This window comes from Pistacia vera, unplaced genomic scaffold, assembly GCF_008641045.1.
Source record: "Pistacia vera cultivar Batoury unplaced genomic scaffold, PisVer_v2 Contig388, whole genome shotgun sequence".
Taxonomy (NCBI): domain Eukaryota; kingdom Viridiplantae; phylum Streptophyta; class Magnoliopsida; order Sapindales; family Anacardiaceae; genus Pistacia; species Pistacia vera.
Window position 1 is genome coordinate 32,501 of NW_022196210.1, and position 21,400 is coordinate 53,900.

Here is a 21,400-nt window from a genome sequence, read left to right on the forward strand (position 1 = left end):
ACCTAATTATAAAAGTCTTATTAAGTGAGCCCAATTTTCAAATCCATTAAGAATAACCCACAAAGAAGCCCAAACCTATAACCCATAAAGAAGCCCAATCTTTTTTTTTGTCAAACGGGTCAACCCAAAGAGGTGTAAATGGGCTGACCCGAACCAAAAAAAATGGGTCGAAGAGACCCGATTTAGGGTCCGAAAAGGTGAACCGGATCGGTCAACGGGTTGAACCGGTTCAAACCGTTGACTGAACCGGTCAATGGTTAAAGTTAATGGTTAACCGTTAAAGTTAACGGTAACTGTTAAACTTAACGGTCAACCGTCAAAGTTAATGGTGATAATCAAAATTAATAATAAGGGTCGAATCAACCCAATTTTGTCCTTAATGTGCGTTTAGGCACGTGAAATGTGTATAAGTTTCTAAAGTATAACTTTCTTTAGAGAAAGAATTTGATAACTATATTATGTATAATTTGTTAGTCACCAAAGTGGCCAAATTAAAATGTTTATCCCATAGATATCAAACTAAACAAGGTTCAATTACTCATGATCATTAGATGCTTTAATGGGATGACATAATGTATTGGACATGAGTAATTTGAAGTTTATATGTTATAGGATAGTTAAGGATCGCCCAAAGTTAGATTAGTTAATCCTATAATTATGAACATAATCGTGGTTAATTAATGTACTTGATTAGGGTGTGTTTAGTATATTCGAAGATAACAAACATGTTTAACTAAAGTACATTTAATTACCAATTAAGAAAATTTATAAAAGATTACATCAATTAAGTTTAATTATCGTATATTGTTATATCTCCCAAATGAGATTTTCAATATATATTTATGTTTTAATAATAATAAATTTTAATATCTGAATCTAAAATTATGTATAAGGTATAAAACTCAAAGCATTAATGTGTAAGTATGATTTTTTGTTTTTGCAGCATTTGCTCTTCACGCCTCATCTGTTATTAAGTTTAATGGGTTCAATTATAATGAATGGAGTGAACAAGTCGAGTATTACTTGAGTGTTCAAAATCTCGACCTTGCACTCATGACAGAGAAACCAGCTGATCTCACTGAGAACATCACTGATGAAGAAAGGTCTTTCCATAAGGAATGGGAGAGATCGAATAGATTAAGCCTGAAATATTTACAGATGACAGTGGTGAGCGAAATCAAGATCTCACTTCCTACCACAGAATATGCTAGGGAATTTATGAGATTAGCCAAAGAGACTTCTCAGTCTGAGGCCGCTGACAAGTCCCGCACGGGGGCATTAATGAGTAGGCTGACCACCATGAAATATGATGGTTCTCGTAGCATGTATGAACATGTGACTGAGATGTCAAATATAGCAGCAAGAATTAGAAACATTGGAATGTCTGCGGACGAAAGTTTCCTTGTTCAGTTTGTCATTAACTCTTTACCTCCTCAGTTTAGTCCATTTCAAATTAATTATAACACAATTAAAGATAAATGGAATATGACTGAGCTTCAAACTAAGTTAGTTCAAGAGGAGGAAAGATTGAAGAAACAAGGAGTTCATTTTGTTAATCTTGTGGGCTCGTCTGGAGTTAAGAACAAATCCAACAAGAAGTATGGAAATGGCAAAAGGCCATTGAAGATTAACGAGTCTTCTGCCCAAGTCCATAAGAAGGATAAGACTAAAGAAAAGTGTATTTCTATAAGAAAGTTGGACACTATATGAGGGACTGCCTGAAACGTAAGGCATGGTTCAAAAAAGAAAGGTAAGCCTAGTGTTTTTGTATGTTTCGAATCATATTTATCGGAAGTTCCTTATAATACTTGGTGGATTGATTCTGGATGTACCACTCATATTTCTAATTCTTTGCAGGAATTCCTTATGACCCAAATCATAAACGACAATGAAAGATTTGTATACATAGGGAATCGAGTCAAAGCACGAGTTGAAGCCATTGGAACCTATCGTTTAATTTTAAATATTGGACATCATTTAGATTTGTTTAATACTCTTTATGTACCGGAGTTATCTCGTAATTTAATATCTTTATCTAAACTTGATTTAGAAGGATATTCTTTTAAGTTCGGGAATAGATGTTTCAGTTTATTTAAATATAATTGTTTAATTGGTTCTGGTGTGCTTTGTGATGGATTGTACAATTACATCTTGATAATTTGTTTGCTGAGACATTATTGACCTTGCATCATAGTATAGGAACAGAATGTGCTTCTGTGGATGAGAAATCTGCTTTTTTATGGCATAAGCGTTTAGGCCATATATCAAGAGAAAGGATGCAAAGATTAGTAAATGATGAAGTTTTACCTAATTTGGACTTTACTGATCTTGGTGTCTGTGTGAATTTTATCAAAGGAAAACAAACCACATCCATAATTAAGAAAGCAGCCACAAGAAGCACATAACTCCTTGAATTAATACACACTGATATATGTGGTCCTTTTGATGTACCTTCTTTTAGTGGAGAAAGATACTTCATCACTTTCATAGATGATTTTTTACGTTATGGATATATCTATTTATTGCATGAAAAATCTCAATCTGTTAATATCTTAGAGGTATTCATTAATGAAGTTGAGAGGTAATTAGATAGAAAAGTGAAAGTAGTACGATCAGATAGAGGTGGTGAATATTATGGTAAATACAATGAATCTGGACAATGTCCAGGTTCATTTGCTAAATTCCTGAAAAGTCGAGGCATATGTGCCTAATACACAATGCCGGGAACACCGCAACAGAATGGTGTTGTAGAAAGGCGTAACCGAACGTTAATGGATATGGTTAGAAGTATATTAAGTCATTCCTCATTACCCTCGTCATTGTGGATATATGCATTAAAGACTGTTGTATATTTATTAAATAGGGTTCCTAGTAAGGCAGTTCCAAAGACTCCTTTTGAACTGTGGATAGGAAGGAAACCTAATTTGAGGTACTTGCATGTTTGGGGTTGCCCAGCAGAAGTCAAGATTTATAATCCACATGAAAAGAAACTGGACTCAAGAACGACCAGTGGTTTTTCATTGGTTATCCAGAAAAATCTAAAGGGTATAGTTTTTACTGTCCTAGCCATAGTACGAGAATAGTTGAGACTGGAAATGCAAGGTTTATTGAGAATGGTGAAACCAGTGGGAGTGTTGAACCACGTAAAGTGGATATTCAAGAAGTCAGGGTACAGGTCCCTATGCCTATGACTTCTACAGAGGTTGTGGTTCCTATAGTTGTCAGACGTTCTGATAACAATCAGGAATAACAAATAATTGAGTAAACACTACCTGATAATTTAGTAATCAATGAAGTTGTGGTTGGTGAGCCACATGAAGTTGTAAATGAACCACAAGAAATAGCATTAAGAAGATCTCAAAGACAAAGGAGATCTGCCATTTCCAATGATTATATGGTTTATCTACAAGAGTCTGAAATTGACTTAGGAATGGAAGCAGATCTAGTTTCATTTTCACAAGCCCTTAAAAGTGATAATTCTATAAAATGGTTAGATGCCATGAAAGAAGAGTTAAAATCAATGGAATACAATGAAGTCTGGGATCTAGTAGTATTGCCTAAAGGTTGTAGAAAAGTCAGGTGTAAATGGGTCTTTAAGACCAAGCGCGATTCTAATGGCAATATTGAACTGTATAAGGCCAAACTTGTTGCCAAAGGTTTTACTCAGAAAGACGGTGTTGATTACAACGAGACTTTTTTGCCAGTTTCCTCAAAGGACTCGTTTATAATTATTATGGCAATGGTAGCTCATTATGATCTACAGCTTCATCAAATGGATGTGAAAACTGTCTTTTCTGAATGGGGATTTAGAAGAAGAAGTGTACATAGAACAATCTGATGGTTTTCCAATTGAAGGGAAGGAACACATGGTGTGTAAATTAAAGAAATCTATATACGGATTAAAACAAGCTTCCAGACAGTGGTACCTCAAGTTCAATGATACCATTACGACTTTCGGATTTAAAAAAAACACTGTTGATCGGTGTATATATCTGAAGGTCAGTGGGAGCGCATTTGTAATTTTAGTCCTGTATGTTGATGACATTTTGCTTGCTACTAATAATCTTGGCATGATCTATGAAACCAAGAGGTTTCTCTCTAAGAACTTTGAGATGAAGCATATAGGTGAGGCATCCTATGTGATTGGAATTGAAATTATCCGTGATAGATCACAAGGATTGTTGGGATTGTCTCAAAAAGCTTATATCAACAAAGTTCTTGAGAGATACAAAATGGATAAGTGCTTTGCGAGTCTAGTTCCAATTCAGAAAGGTGACAAGTTGAGCCTTAAGCAATGCCCACAGATTGAATTAGAACGTAAGCAAATGGAGCATATTCCTTATGCATCAGTTGTCGGAAGTTTAATGTATGTTCAGACATGTACCAGACCAGAAATTAGTTTTGCGGTCGATTTGCTAGGTAGATATCAAAGTGATCCTGAATAGATCATTGGCGAGCTGCAAAGAAAGTGTTAAGATATTTACAAGGGACGAAGGATCATATGCTTACCTATAAGAGATCCGATTATCTTGAGGTAGTTGGATATTCAGATTCAGATTTCGTTGGTTGTTTAGACACCAAGAAATCCACTTTTGGCTACATATTTATGTTAGCCGGAGGAGCAGTTTCATGGAAAAGTGCGAAGCAGTCTGTCATTGCTGCTTCCACTATGGAGGCTGAGTTTGTGGCATGCTTTGAGGCCACTGTTCAGGGATTATGGCTGCGGAATTTTATTTCAGGACTTGGGATTGTCGATAGTATTGCCAAGCCGCTAAAAATTTATTGTGATAATGCCGCATCAGTCTTCTTTTCTAAAAACGACAAATATTCAAAAGGTGCTAAACATATGGAATTAAAATACTTTGCCGTTAAAGAAGAAGTTCAGAAACAAAGAGTGACTATTGAGCATATTAGCACCAATTTTATGATAGCGGATCCGCTAACTAAAGGGCTATCACCTAAGACCTTTAGTGAGCACGTTGAAAGGATGGGTATTATTGCCCGTCATGATTGATATATAATGTATTGTATATGTTCCTTGACATTATGTTATTAACATTATGTTGTTTTTATGTACATAAAGCTCTTTATGTTTAGTCACTCTGAGCTCTTGATGTATTGTTTCTGATTGATATAAGTTATTCTGTTGTATGTTTCTTTATATTATGTTGTTTTGTATACATGAATGATAAAGATGACATAATTTGTCCTTGGTAAGGGCATTATTGTTGGACCATTAAGAATTATTATAGATTGTTCTGAGTATAGAATTTGTAAAGTGATACATGGAAGGGAATATGTTGATTTAATAACATATGACCGCCATGATCCTTATAGGTTCCTACTCTATAATGTTTATATCTTGACCATTTAAGATATGACCTTTAGTTAATTATTATTGTGTACACATTATATTTAATTACTAAGCTGTAAAGTTTTATTTTTATGACATATGGACCAAGTGGGAGAATGTTAGAATTATTTATAATTCTTATAAAGTGGTCCATGTGAATTAAATATAATATAAGGTTTAGTAATAATTAATTTAATTGAAGGGCATATTGGTCTTTAGCCTTTGATGGAAAGGTGTGGTGTTTGCAGTTAATTAAATAACTGTAATATAAAAGGTGGGTCCTCTCTCTATTCTCAAATATACTAAATTTTTTTTCTCTGCCATCAAGAGAGTTTGCGATTACAGAAGAGAAGAAAGGGAGAGAAATGCTGCCTATTTTTTATTCAATCAAGATTCAAGTGTCAATTTTCATACTATGGAATCAGGTATGTATTTCTTTTATATATATGAGAAAGTTCATCAAGTTTCAAGATCCTGTAACTTTATATTTGTGCAACTTAGGGCAGAGAAACATGAATTGATTATTGATTCTTTGCCTTTGATGAGTTTGCTTTTAAGTTTACAATGGAAATTAAGTTTAAGAGCACCATCTATTTATCAACCAAAAGATAAATAATTTCTTGATAATTTCTTCATTTCTTTTGGTGAAAAAAATGAGATTTTTTTTTTTTTTTTTTTCAGACTTTGCTGGTTAGTCTAAAATGAGGGGAAAAAAAAAAAAAAAACTGAAATAGTTATTAATTTTTATTTAATGAATTTTATCAATTAATAAAGGTGTAATAATTCTTTTTGTATATTTTGAAACCATATCATAGAGAGTAATGTTATGCCAACAACCCCCTCTCACAAACCTCTCTTACAAATCTACGTGTCAACAGATTAGCAATGCCACGTCATCTCCCAGGACACCAAGACATCAAAGCACTATGAGAAACAAACGATCGTTCTTGGAGGAGGAATGGCCATCCCCTACGAAGGAACATTTGTTCCTTCTATAAGGAATGATCGTTCCTTTAAGGAATAACTGTTTCTTCTCTTCTCTTTCTTCTCTTTCTTCTCTTCTTCTTCTTCTTCTTCTCTTATCTTTCTTCTCTTTTCTTCTTCTTCTTCTTATTCATTTTCTTCTACTCATTTTGAGAAATGGAGAAACGGTTGTTCATTCCGTAAGAAACGGTCATACCTTTATAAGAAACGATTGTTCCTTCATTCCCTATAAATGAACGGCTGTTTCTTTGGTCTAGTCAAAATAATTTTCTAGTCTTGGGTGTGGTGGAGCTACTGTGGCAATGACAAGTCAGGTGCCACGTCGACATTGTGAAAAAGGGTTGTGAGAGGGAGTTGTTAGCGTAACGTTATTCTATCATAAAAGAGTAATACTACGGTTACATCACACTCCTACACCATTCTCTTACACCATGGCATGGCAGATGACATGGCGGTGCCACCTCAGATGACAAGTCAGCGAGTTGCCATGTCACTTACCCCTAAATTTAAAAAAAAAAAAAAAAAAAAAAAATTTGCTACCCCAAAATTTCGAATGCAACTTTTCTTAAAACAAAACCCTAAATCAATTTCAATTTCCCTTAAAAACAAACCCAGCACAATTTCTCCCCAAATTTCCTTTCAATCTTGAAAACCATAGCCACCACATTCTCTGATCACACCTTGACTAGGTCGCCGCCGTCCACCATCCCAAATTGGTTTCACTTCAAATATTCCTCTTTCACGACCACTGCCACTCTTAGCCGCTGTCCACTGACAAACGCAGATGTTCCACTTCAGTTGAGTTCGACGAGTGCCTGCCGAGCCGCACCAAGTCGCCGACCGTCTGCTTTTCTAAAATGCAATGCTTATTTTGTAATCAATGGCCTATCAATGATATTGAATGAATTTTTTTTGTCATTGAAAATGATGGTTCTTTGGCCAAGCTTGTCCGCAAGCGATATCAAAGCTTTGACGACAATCTCAGCTACTGTCCAATGCCCACCACCCTTAAACAAAACTCAAGTTCTAGTCCGGTGTTTGCTCAAGTTAATTAATGTGTTTATATGTGTATCATTTTTCTGGTTTGATAGGAATTGGGTGTTCGAATTGAAACGCCAGTAATGAAATATGTCATTCAATTTAAAAGATCTAATTAGCTTTTTCGTAGGAGTGCCAGTGGTTGATAACTTGGGTGTCGAAGAGACTCTTTCAATGGTACTAATTGGTGGCCTATCTGGGAACAAAGATTTTGATTTACTTATCGGGTATGGTTATTGGTTAGATTTGAATTATTGGCATCAGATTTGATAAATGTCAATGAGAGTAATTGTTTCGAGACCAATCCTAGTGAAAGTTTCTTGAATTGGTCCCATTAAAATTGAACAAATTCATCTCTTTGATGCATGCACCTACCTATTCAACACAAGTCCAAGATTTATATTTGATCAAAGCATGTGCCGAATAGTTTTGCTTTGCCCGTGAAACAAATATTTAGAGAGTAAAATTTCAATTTTCTTATATCATGCTGATTGGTTTTCTAGAATAAGGGTACTTCATTTATTTATTATTTTCTATTGTTACTTGGAAAAATCAATTATAAGACGACTATACTTTTGAAATTTTGTTTGTCAATGAATAATTCCGAGTGACGTAAATCTTCGGTAGGCCAAATAGAATTAACCACAGATTAAATAAATTGGAATGTGAACACAACCAGTTGTACTTCCAATTAACTAGATATTGCAGGCCATAAAAAAAAAAAAAAAAATATATATATATATATATATATATATATAGAGTACAGGCTGCTGCCAAGCTGAACATCAAATCTAATCAGCTATGTATACATCGTCTCAATTCCATCAATTTCTCTCACTAAAGGTCTTCAAAGACAAAGCAACATGTTGCCATCCATTCCAAACAAACTCCAAACGAATCAATAAGCATGTTAATCTTGTATTCCATCAACAATCCAGTTCAAATACAATCTGCAGTTCTTCCTGTGATCCTTTCTTCCCTCACCAGAAAAACAAACATTCAACTCCTGTTGTTCCTGATTTCACAAAGTAATTATGCATTCAGTAAAAGTTCATAACAATTCAAATTTGTCCTTTATCTACAACATATTTTACTAGGAAAGTACAAGCAGGCAACCCACCTGATAAAACAAATCTATAACATATTTTACTGCAATGGGAAAGAAAAGTATAAGCAAGCAATCAAGGTAAAACAAATTTGTTCATCGAGAAACTTCACAACAATTTCGAAAAGTTATGGGTAGATTCTTCACAATGCAACAAGAGCTCAAGAAATAATCGGAGAAGAACATAAATGGCTTAGTTGAGTAGGAATTTTTCATTGACAACAGTTGCCCCTCTGACATAGACAAGTCACATGGATTTGAACCATATCAATTTTCATGCAACTACCATAGACAAGTCTATTCTCACCTTTGATGCAACATAATGGCTGCATGTTTGTGGCTCAATTTGTCTTAGAACGGCATGGCTACTAACCAAATGTAATATAATTTAATCTTCCTAAATTTGAGTAATCTCTTACCACAGCTGAAGAAGATGCTAACTCATCTTTCCTTTATGTATTTGCCATGTTAGGCCCACCATATATTGTCAAAAGCCTGCAAATTCAACAAATACATGACAAGAACAACAACAGATGATGTCGAACTCAACCGACATGGAATAGCTACATTTGTCGGTGGACGACGATGTCGAACTCAACCGACATGGAATAGCTACATTTGTCGGTGGACGACGACTGAGATTGGCAGTGGTGGTGAAAGAGGAATATTTGAAGTGAAACCAGTTTGGGATGGTGGACGGTGGCGACCTGGTCGGGGTGTGATTGGAGAATGTGGTGGCTATGGTTTTCAAGAATGAAAGGAAACTTAGGGAGAAATTATGCTGGGTTTGTTTTTGAGGGAAATTGAAACTGATTTTTGTTTTAGGAAAAGTTGCATTCGAAATTTTGAGACAACAAATATGTATTTTTTTTTTTAACATTTTGAGGGAAGCCACGTGGCAACTCGCTAATATGGCATCTGAGATGACATCGTCACGTCATTGACCACGTCATGGTGTAAGAGAATGGTGTAGGAGTGTGATGTAATGATAGTATTACTCGTCATCATAAAAAATAATTAATAAGGGTATAATGGACATTCAAATATTCTAACTCATTTTTTAAGTTAACTTAAATGATTTTATAGCATTATGCGTCCTATCTATGTCTCTTTAGAAACTTGTATCTCATTTTAATTGTTTTTCATAAATATGCGCCCTTATTTTGATTCTCTCCCTAAATCTTTGTTAAGAACAATTTCTGAATTTACATTTTTACTCTCATATAAATTAGAGGTGGGGCGTATTGATAAATTAAATGGGGTTCAAAAATCATTTCCCTTACATAAACCTATTTGATAAAAAAACAGAAGAGAACGTTCTTGGGTTTATTCTTATTGGGTCTTAGTGATTAATTAAGAAACCCATTAAAATCCAAGTTAATGCTGTATTGTATTTTCGTTTAGCATTTAAAAATTGTATATGATATATTTAAAATAGTTTATAATGGAAAAAATAAAATATGATTCACTTACTATAATAAAACTTTTTTATAATAATACTCTATATAGGAATAACCTTTACATAATCATAAAAAATTATAATCTCAACTTAAGATAATCATAAATAAGAATAAACTCTATTATAATGTAATAAATTATGATTTTTCTAATTCTCGTATTAAGAAAGTTATCTTCACATAGAAATAATTATCTGAATAGTGCAGAAAAATATATATTACGTTATATTAAATGTTTAAGATGAAATAAAATATTTATTAATATTTTTTAACTTGCGGATACGAAATAACTTGCTAGCCTAGATATTTTCCTATTGAAGCCAAAATATTTATAATTTCTTAAATCTCAAGCATGTTTAGAGTTTCTTGGCACGAAACCTTTTGTATTTCCGTATTATTATTCTGAGGATTATTTCCTTTCTCTTCTTATCTAATTGCAACAATGACTACTAAAACAATGAATTAAAATTTTAATACATAATTACATATTACTAAAACGTGAATTATAAAATAATAAATCAAAACAGTAATTTTTGTAACTACATTTTTATTAAGTTATAATCTTCTTGTAGTAATAAATTAATTTAATCATACCATTATGACTATAGAGAGTTTTTACTATATTTTAAAGTATTATCCATAACTACTCATATATATATATATTTTCAATTTATGTGTTTATGTTTAGAATAATACTGCATATACATTATTCTCATATAACATTTCTCATACAATATTATGTGACAAGATATGATTGGGTGAAAGTTTAATTTTAACTTTAAATTAGCCAATCATATCTTGCCACATAATGTTGTTATCCAAATATGTGTTGTTATCCCAATTGGATAACAACACATATTTGGATAACAAAGATTTGATATGAAAAATTTACGCAGTAATATGATATTAATGTTTACTTACTGTGATTACATGTAAATTAAATAAATAATTATGTCATACACAAATACATAATATATTTATTTAGAATTATTTTGGACAAAATGCTTGTAAACATTATATTGATTAGAGACTTTTAAGTTTGTGGGCTAATGAGCTTAGTGGTGGACTATCAAAGCATTCAAGTACACGAAATCCATGGCTGAATATGATGAATCTTTTTCAGCGAAACAGAGTAGAGAAAAAAGGATGTGAGAGAAAGAAGAGAGTAACCACACAATAGCGTAAAGAAGAAAAAATAAACTGGAAATAGGAAATTGAAAAAAAAAAAAAAAAAGCTAATTAAAAAAAATTAGAAAGTAGTGATTTAAATAAAAACCCTAATTAAGTTTGAAAGGAAAAAGTGATATAACAAAAACTTTAATTAAGTATGAAATTTGGGAAAATAGGTGCTAACAAAAACTTCAGTATTAAATGGGGGGGTTCAAAGAATTTTTAAAAAATATAGTAAAGATGTATTTAACAATGGAGAATAGCAATCAAATTAATGAGGCTGAAAAAACTTCCCAACTATTTTATTTATAAATGTTTTCTACTATAAACTTCTAAACATATAATTGATTATGGATTTTTATGTTTGTCGGCTAACGGGCCAACTAGTGGGCTCAACATTAAGCTACCAAAAAGCCTAGCCCAAACCATTGAAGTCCACAACATCCATGGCTGTTGGTAAATCTAAAGGTGTATGATGGATCTTTTTTACAGCAAAACAGAAGCAAAGAAACGTGAAGTGAGAGGAAGAAGAGAAGAGTTGCGAAGTTGTTGAAAAAAATGGGACACACTGGCGAGTTTTTCAAGAGAAGGGACCAGTGGAGGAGGCATCCATTGTTGACCAGCAATCTCCGCCAAGCCACTCCCGGTTTGGGCATCGCTCTTGTTGCTTTTGGAATCTACCTTGTTGGTGAACAAGTCTACAACAGATTCATCGCTCCTTCTCCCTCTCATTCTGAATACCATCACCAGTCTCCTGCTTCATCTTCTCATTGATTGGTGAGGTTCGATTTATTTTTTTATGTAAGATTTTTGGAATTTGATGAATTGGGTCTGTGTAAAGTTTAGGTTTTTTACTCATAAATTTTCTCTTTTGCTATTAAATGACAGATTTTTGGATTTGCTTAGTTTTTATGAAATGGGTCGTGAGAAGTTTGGATGTTTATTCGATTTATGATGTAATTAGTTTAAATCTTATTCAGTTATATCTGATACTAAAATCTCTATCTTTGGCTCTTATAATTTGTGGGTGTTGTTGTGATTGTGCTTTTGTCAAATGGGTTTGTCTTTGATGCTTTATTATTTGCTAATGGTGCCTTAATTTTGGTCCATATGTTTATTTTGATTGGGAAAGCTTTATTGGTTTTAATGAAATGGGTTTATTGTAAAATTTAGGCTTTTCGCGGTATTTTGATATACCACTGTCGTGTTATTTATTTTAGATCAGTTGAAGAAGAAAGTTCCATGATATTACGAATATTTCTGTTCGAATTGGTTTCTATGGCTCAATTTACTTAGCTAGGACATTAGACTTTTTCGTTGTTCTTTTCTGTTGTAAAAAGATTATACCACATCTTTTTTTTTTTTGTTTCCCTCTATTTGAGTGAAAAATTAGAGGTTTTCTTGATATACTGGTTGGTTTACTGTGTGGTCTGTCATTGAGCTCAGTGTATAGAGTTCTTACTGTGCAATTGATGTTTCAATTCCGCTGCAGCTCTAGGCGCTTCTTTACTCTAATGTTTTCTTGTTGTCCATTTGATTTTTAGACTAGAATTTGGTTGTTTATGGCTATTTGCCCAACTTAACTGGATTTGCATCAGCATATTAAGTTGTGTGGAATGCCAAAATAGAGTTTTCATAATGCTTAAAAGAGATTACCTGGCTTTATGATGTGGTTTTTATCATCTACTTATTTTGACATGCCGTGATTTCATGCATGTACAACTAGAAGAGACTTCCAAAATGACAGGTTTGTGAGAATTTTTTTTTTTTTTTTTTCTCTGTATTGATGAAGCATTTTCTCTATTTAGGATTTCTTGTGTTTCATGTTTGATCTTTTCTCTTTGTTTTTTTTTCTTGGAGGGAGGGCAAGACCAATTTAACGGAATTTAAAACAATGAAAAGTGGATGTATCATTTATGCAGAGCACAAAAGACCTAATAAAGTTTACTTGTGAAAAGAATTAATTGGATTATAATTTAATTTCTGGGTGGATTTAATTTGAGTGTTTTCTAGTTGTAGAAAAGGGTCCTTCTTATGTCGCTTATGTATTTAATGTTGTCGTTTTTGGAGTCGAGGGGAATTCTACAATGTTTAGGTTCAGTGTTTCAATATTGACTCTCGAGATAGGATTTTGGAGAAATCCAAGGCAAGGTGGGTTGTTTTATCTGTTATTTCTATGAAAGCCTATCCTGTATGGCTTCTTATGACGGTTTCCTATTTTTGTGTGTGTGTGTGTGTGTGTGTGTACTTCCATCCATTTAATTGTTTCCAGTTTTTAATTAATTTTTAATTTTATTGCAATTGACTTTCATCTTAAGATGTTTGGTGATTGCGTAGGCTAAGTTCGCATTATCAGTTTAATCGTGGCTTGGATGAGAGTAAAGATGAGTTTAAAATGTGCTACTGTGGTCACTAGGTTTTCTATATATAGAACTAAATTGACCTTGACCTTCAACAAATTTGGTTACTGTTATCTATTTCAAACTTTAATTTGATCTGTGTGAAAAAGATACCCATGATGTAAACATCAGTGTTTGGTTGATTGAGGTTCCTGTGAGGCAAGATCAGTTGTTGGTATAGAGAGATCTGTTGATAGATAATAAATGATGAGATAAATATTCTTAGTGAAGAACTAGCGTCAATTGTAATTGCTTAATTACAAGAATTTTCAGAGGGTTTACACTACCTTGTGTGGTTTTGTAATATCTTCCCTTTTAGAGTAAGCGGTTTCACATTATGGAGGGGCTGCTTTGATTTTTGGTTTAATCCGCTAATTTTAGGTGTTAAATTTACAACTCCCTGTCTCTGTCCTTTGATAGGAAATTTTGTAATAGGGAGCTGACGGAATTCGCATGCAAATTCAATATGATCAAACAAATCTTCTATCAAGTACTGAACATTTGTATTGTTTTGGTTTGTTTGACAGATGGCTGAGAGGGCAGATGTCGCCAAGGTCAGAGATTGCTTGAACCTGTTTCGATTTCCCGCTTCATGGTTTGATTTAATAAGTACATAGTTGGCATGTTCTACCAATAGTTATTTTGTTTCACAACTTTGAATGTATGACTACTTGTATGTTTTCTATAGATGTTATATTTCCTCTGTTAATGTGGTAGTCCTTTAATCTAATAAGAAGTTTCTTCATATCTATTGTCTTTGATTGTTTAGTGTACATATGGTTAAATTGATATTAGAAGCAAAATTATTACTAAACATTGGTTTTATTGCGAGTTAACATATATCAAAACTACCTATCTGTCAAAATTAAGTTAGAAATCATAGTATATAAGAGTTTATGATTGACCTTGTGGTGGATAACTTGCATTGGATTTAGGGGTGGTGAAATCTGATTAACCAGACCAGTTCGGCTCATTTTTTAACCGAACCGGAAAACCGGTTCAGGTGGACATCCAACCGAAACCGGACTGATTTTTCATCTGAACCGGTTTGTAACCGAACCAATTATTCGGTTTGGTTAACCGGTTTTTTTTCTTTAAATTAGTTTAAAATTCATAGCCGAAATTTAGGAAAGCAAATCAGATTCTAGGACCTTTGCTGTCAAGCTTAGAGATATGGTATGTTAAAAATCCAGCATCCAATTCATGTTAAAGTAAGGCAAACAAACAATTTAGACTAATCAATATTGGCTTTGTTACAGGTTACACTTATAGAACAGCCAAAATCCAAGAATATTTATACCGTCATGTAGCCTCAAAATTAATCACTTTAGATTTTAATTTTTTTGGAAAGTACGTATTTAAAGGACACATGCATATGAAAAAAACAGCGAATATAGAATGTAACTCAGCGTCTTAGCCAATAAAATTCGTACTAAAACCTTATGTTTACTTGGGACTTTTTACAAGACTACCCCAAAACCAGCAAGCAAATACAACCACACACAACACACCTTACGCCCAGAAAAATTCGTAAAAAAAAAAAAAAAATTAAATGATTTAAGAATCAAAAGGAAGAAAAAATTTGTTGTTTTCAAGGAGGCTCTGTTGGCTGCTGCACGTCGACAGATTTGTGGGCGATGACAGTCAATGGTCACAGGAGATTGCACGGCAGTCGTTCGGCGACAGTGAAAAACAGAGAAAGAGTCGAAGACACCAGAGAAGAAGAGAGGCGGAGAGCTCAATTTGAGAGAGTTAGGGTTTTTACTTTTTAGTTTAGAGTGAAATGAAATAAAAAAATTCCCAATTACTTTTGTAAAATCCGGTTTACAAATCCAATTCCAGTTAACCGGTTTACACAATAGGTTCAACCGTTAACCAAATTGGAAATTTGGTTCAACTATCGTTCCGAACCAAAACCCCAAAAAAACTGCTTTTTGGTTTGGTTTTTTTGGTTCGGTCCAGTTGCCGAATTTTTTTTTTCCATCCGTAATTGGATTCCTGTAAGCCTAAAACTGAAAACATAGACTTTATGGTGAGTTCTTTAATGAACTCATTTCTATTATTTTAAAATATGAAAAATAAAAACGCGGAAATTAATATTTGAAAATGTGAAAAATAAACTCATGAAACTTCTTGTCAAAAAATAATATTTATAATGTAAAAACATGTATTTCAACAGTCAAGACATAATCAAGATGGAGCTTAAATTCTTATATATATATATATGGGACAAAGTTGATTACTTTTTAGAACCAGAAGATATGGTTTAAGAGTTAACGACCCAAAAAATGGCCCATTGAAAAATTTATACCCACCCACTTTTTAAATACCTTTTTAGTACCCAAAGCATAATTTTGTTAATAATTTTTATTGTAAGGAAATACAAAATGGTCAAAAGTCCATTATTAAGGAAGATAATCTGGTTAACAAACATTGACAATTGGAAAAGAAGAAAAGAAAAAGGGACGATGGACGTTAGCAGTGTTCACAACTGACGGTTTTTGCCCTTTTTCAGTCGATCTAGACGTTCAAAATCCCTTCTGAGACCACCCACAAAATCCCCATCACCTCCTCTACAAAGTCGAAGCCTCCATTTGTCCTCATCACTCACCATTTCCCACCACCACATCCATTCGCACAGCCAACTCTTCAAGTCGAATTTCCAATCGATTTCTTTGCCATAAATTCCCCCGCACCACCACACTCGCCATAGCCCACTCTACAAAACCCTTACCTCCATCACTGTCCCTTGCTCGTCGATCGTTGGCCATGCACCACAAGACCTTTCAACTTCCAAGTCGATTTTCGGTCGTTTCTGGTGTCGAAAATCATCCCTGCTACTACCAATCGATTCCCTACATCTTCCTCTCCAAAAGACCCAACATTCCCGATCCCGTTTGCTCACCAATCACTAGCGGTTGAAGCTTCCCTACCCTAGTGTTTTTCGAGTTTTAATTGGATTAATTGGGTTTGATTCGTCCAATTTTTGTGTTTGTTGGGTTAAAATACAATTGAGGAATGTTTATTTGCGGCATTTTCTGGTTGCCTGCACTCCCCAACGTTGGCGACAATTGCCGGCAATGGAAAAGGCTATGAAGAGAAGCAATGGAAGAGGATAAGAAAAAGGGTTTTTTTTCTTCGTAAATCACTATATTTTTCAACCAAATCAGAGGGAAACATATTATTTGGATAGTAAAAAAGTATTTTAAAGGTCTAAAGGTGAGAATCAATGAAACATTTTTTGGGTGGGAACATGTCGTTAACTCTATGGTTTAATGGAGTAAAAAGTTTTGCAATATGATATGTAAAATTATAAGCAATATAATTATAAGTTTTTAGTTGTTTTTAAAATGATTTTTTTTTTTTTTGTTTAGTGAAAACCCAAATGGAGAAAAAAGTGAAGACTACATGTTAATTATTTTTTTTATTATTTTGGAATAGAATTGCCTGTTAAACTTCAAACAAAATGTTAAGAATTCCTTTGTTTGTTTTTTTTTTTTTTTTAATTTCTTCTTATTGCTTCTCAAATTCTTAATTTTTCAAATTTAATTCTTTCAAATTATTGTAGTGATTCTAATCTCAATATTTGTTTGTGTTGTTTAGTTGTATTACAATTACATTCATAGGTTAATTATATGGATATTTTTTTTTTTTTTTTTTAACTTTTAACTTGAATATCAAAAAGTATATGTAGGAATCTGAGAGGCGAGGGCAAATTGTATTAAGTAAACACAATGAAATGTTTTCTCTTTCAAAATTAAAAAAAAAAAAAAATTGACAACGAATTCATATCCTCTAACTCTCCAAGCCCAAAGCCCAGAAACACAGGTCATTTAATAGAATGTTAAGGGCAAAAGTGTCATTAAGAAAAATACAAGGGCTATAAATTTCACCTTCGCCTCCTACCCACTCAGTCACTAGGGTTTCTGCATCTAGGGTTTTTCCTCTTTGCCTTCTAAATTATCATTATTATTTGTGAAAGCGCAACCCTTAAGATCGCCTTCCAAAAATCAGAATGGAAGCGTTTTGAGTCATTGCTGCGCAACATTAACCCTTTTACTTTGGGGTTTCTCTTTTGGGTTTTCCGACTGAGTTCCCCTCTTATCCCTCCTTTTTTTAACTCTTGATGAGACATGCGATCTATTTCTGGCTTTGTAATCTTTCCCATTCTTTGAGCTTCAAAGATTTAATTCTCTCTTTGCTTGTCTCACCTAATTGGTTGATTCAGGTCAGTTAGGTACTTTGAAATGTCTCATCTATCAGTGAGGGAGACATATAAAACCTTCCAATTTTCTCATTTTTATTATGGGTTTTAAAAGATATTTGGTGGGTTGGTTGTTATTGACAGGCAAGAATGATGAATCAATTAGATGTGTGAAGGGAATTATTCTTTTGTGAACTCGACTATTTGAGGCATATTATTTGTCTGACTTGCCATTAATTACTTAAAATTATATTTCAAAGTGTTGATTTGAAGCTTTTAATTAATTGGTTGTTGAATTTAAAGTAATTGGTCTGTGATGACAAAGTGAAAGGCTTGTTTCTCAAAACATTCGCAGTGGCCGCCTGAGAGCTTTCGCCTTCGCCAGGCTTGAGAGCTTCTGCTGCTTTATTTCCTTCCTTGGATGTCTGAGACCACCATTCAATTTTACTTTATTTTCACTATTTTCATTGAATTGTAAACATTATAAGAATTAATTTCCTTCATCATCAAATCAATTGACTGAATTACTGCTTAATGATGATACAATTCAAACTGTTTTAAGACCTTTAAATTGCGTAATATCACACCAAAATTGTGAAGTTTTATCAACTCTTCAGTAAATGACTTGGGGAAAACTTTAGAAATACTGAAGAAGCCACACTATCCCTAGTAAATCATTGTTCATGGACAAATTATGGTTAATGAAAAGCTGAAGAAATGTAGGAGGAGACGACATTTCACAAGATATTTTATCATTATGGGTAGCCAGTTTTAATTGCAATTGACTGCGAGTCTGGGGCTTTTCAATCCAATTCTTACACTTCTCAATGACAAACTGCTGCCTCATCACTCCGATTTTAAATCGAGTGAAATACTAAACTTACAGAGACATCCGGTTGGCGTTAGGCTATCCATTGGGTATGCAGAATCGGTAAGTATAGTTTTACCCATATGTTCCACTCCATGTCAGGATGATGTCCATTGGGTATACATAATCGATAAGTTTAGTCTTATCCCGACTGACCATTGTGAGCCTAGTCTTACCCCTTAAATTAAATTTGAATAAATGTCTTAAATTACTTTATGCAAATCCCAGAATTATAAGCCATATATACATACACTCAAAAGTGAGATTTTCTAAAAACGACAGTCAGAGCCTCAAAAATAGTTCTTGTTCTCCAAAATAATAAAATACACTGATGATTCAGCTATCCTATTTGAGGCACAACTCAACAGCCGAAAACACAGAACTGAAGATTCCTCCGAAAATGCTCTCATTTTTTACAAAAAATAAAAATTGCCAAGTCTACGTAATCATGAGGAATTTCCCCTTGTGTATATTCCATCACAATCATTCTACCCAACATTCTAAAAGAAATTGACAATTCACAAATTAGGCAATAACTTCAGAGCAGCTTCAATCTGTTGGTTAACACATAGTACTTGAACAAAGAACAGCCTAACAATACAAAATAAAATGACCATCTAACGGCAACAACCTCATTATCATTGCTTTCTTGCAAGAACTTTCACTATTAAAAACAGTTCACCTCTCTTACTAATTAATGATATTGACATATTTCAACATTACTTTCACTGCTTTGATATTTCACAAAACTCAAGAGAGCAACAGCACTTCGTCAGTAAAGAATGATCCAGGTCCACATGTCAACACTTTGTATTCTATTCTACAACCACCTCGTTTTCATCCAACATATCTAAAACAGGCAAGTGAGCAGACAAGCAAAAATGAATTACAATATGTGGCCAGACATTGAATTTAACATGGCTATCTGGTGAGCATATTTCCAACTTCAACATCTTAAAAGTGCTGGTGTTACACAAAATGAATAAGTTTTATCCACAAGTGTCCAGTTAGCGATTAGTTGACATGAGGAAATGAGGGAAATAGGTTCCGCAACAACACCTACCTCCGAAAAATAGGTTGTGATTTCATCGATTTTTACACAGAAATCTTATGTTTTCATGGTTTCTTTAGATGATACAGGTTCTGCAAATTTAATTTATTTAACAAACTTGAGCCAATTCCACCTATACCAGTAGAGATAAGAGAAAACAAGCTGGGATGAAGGTTTGAAAATCAAGTCTACGGGGAGTCTCAACTCTCAAAAAAAAGCTAAACTGAACATTGAGATAATTGAATCGAGCTTCTTTATATGAACTGTTCACACAATGGCCCTCGGCATATATTTTACCAACACAAACAACAACAAGAAGAAACTTCGAAAGAAGATTAACTCAGCTGCTTAATTTCATTTGATAATTCAATATCTTCCCAATTGACTTCAAAATAACCTTGAGTTTTTTACTCTGCCAAAACTTAATACGAGTGAATTCGATCTCAACCATAACAAACCTTAAGACATAGTCTTACGAGCTCAGTTTATAACTAGAAATCCCTCAACCTTTCCCTACATGTTCACCAAATCCTAACCTTAAAAGCGAAGCTAAGAAAACTATGATTATTTCCTAGTTCCATCATTTTCCCTATCAGTAAAAATATATTCATCCATGTGCTACGAAATTAATTTTGAACAAACGATGAGAAATAAAAAATCTAAAGACACCACAGTTATTTCCATTGGATAACAAAAATCAATCAAGAAATTGAACAAACTGAATCCCCGCACCCCTTCTAATCAATACCCAAAATTGATACATAATAAAAACAGCAGCAGCAGCTAAGTTTAATTCAATTGGACTACATTTTGGTTTCATCAATCAAGAAAACCTGTTTGACGAAACACAGCATTTCTCACCTGCCGCAGATCTCTCCCTTTCAAAGTCCTCCCAACTCCTTCCAATACCGAAAATGTCGTCTTTGGCGACATCCCGGAGCCCCTCGCTACAATCTCATGAGGTGGCAACATCTCATCGTCTCCATCCTCCTCATCTAACTCGAAAAACCTACTATTCCTCTGCTTCGCCATCGCAATTGACAAAACCGGCACATTCATCGGCGCCGAGTGCTGGTACTTTCTCATCGGCGTCGATTGCGACCTCTCCATCTGCGGCGGTTTCGGCAGCGTCGGAATCATTTTCGCAGACGTCGACGACGATATCGATGATTTTCGGTAGAGCACCGGACAGTTATCGTGCTCCGGTAAAGCCGCAAGAATTCCGGAACCTTGCGCGAAAGATGGGAAACGGTTGTGATTGTTGACCGGGGAGAAGGCTGTTGTCGGTGTGACGGTGGTGCTGCTGTTGGTGAAAGCATTAGATTCGGTGGAGTCGTCGTTGGTCCAGAAAATATCGTCTTCATTGAGCTCGTCATCGGCGGCTTCGGAGGCAGTGGAGGTCGAGGAGGAGATGCCAAGGAATCGGTCGGAGGAGGGGGATTGGCGGTGGCGGAAAGTGGGGTCCATCCGGTTAGTGGTTCCACCGAAACAAAATATTTTGTGATTTTCGTGAAAATATAAATAGAGAACGAGAGAGAGAGAGAGAGAGAGAGAGAGAGAGAGAGAGAGAGTGATGTGGCGGAGAGTCGCAGCAACTACAGAGAAGTGGGGGTGGAGTGGAGGAATCAGGAGAGTGGAATGGAAAAACATAAATTAACTTTTAACTTGAATATCAAAAAGTATATGTAGGAATTGAGAGGCGAGGGCAATTGTATTAAGTAAACACAATGAAATGTTTTCTCTTTAAATTTAAAAAAAAAAAAAAAATGGA

The 21,400-nt window shown here is 34.2% G+C and overlaps 3 protein-coding genes and 2 non-coding genes across 5 annotated transcripts in view; 4 read left to right on the plus strand and 1 right to left on the minus strand.

The window, feature by feature from the left end:
• Positions 1 to 1,710, plus strand: part of LOC116140929 — a 2,165-nt gene extending 455 nt beyond the window's left edge. Inside the window, exon 2 of the mRNA XM_031426500.1 lies at positions 944 to 1,710. Within this exon, the coding sequence (XP_031282360.1) occupies positions 944 to 1,710 (767 nt within the window). The remainder of the gene's footprint in view (positions 1 to 943) is intronic.
• Positions 1,711 to 11,623: 9,913 nt separating this feature from the next.
• Positions 11,624 to 14,255, plus strand: LOC116140930 (NADH dehydrogenase [ubiquinone] 1 beta subcomplex subunit 3-B-like; the record flags this gene model as incomplete). The annotated part of the gene is made up of 2 exons (XM_031426501.1): positions 11,624 to 11,884; positions 14,034 to 14,255. A coding segment is annotated over one exon (258 nt), but the record flags the coding sequence as incomplete, so codon positions are not given.
• Positions 14,256 to 17,849: 3,594 nt separating this feature from the next.
• LOC116140940 lies at positions 17,850 to 17,946 on the plus strand. The gene has a single exon (XR_004129721.1). It is a non-coding gene; the product is annotated as a small nucleolar RNA Z266 (small nucleolar RNA).
• Positions 17,947 to 18,018: 72 nt separating this feature from the next.
• LOC116140935 lies at positions 18,019 to 18,143 on the plus strand. The gene has a single exon (XR_004129716.1). It is a non-coding gene; the product is annotated as a small nucleolar RNA SNORD14 (small nucleolar RNA).
• Positions 18,144 to 20,280: 2,137 nt separating this feature from the next.
• On the minus strand, positions 20,281 to 21,194 carry LOC116140932. The gene has a single exon (XM_031426502.1). The coding sequence runs from the start codon at positions 21,094 to 21,096 to the stop codon at positions 20,449 to 20,451; it is 648 nt and encodes a 215-aa protein (XP_031282362.1). The 5' UTR covers positions 21,097 to 21,194; the 3' UTR covers positions 20,281 to 20,448.
• Between the last annotated feature and the right edge of the window lie 206 nt (positions 21,195 to 21,400).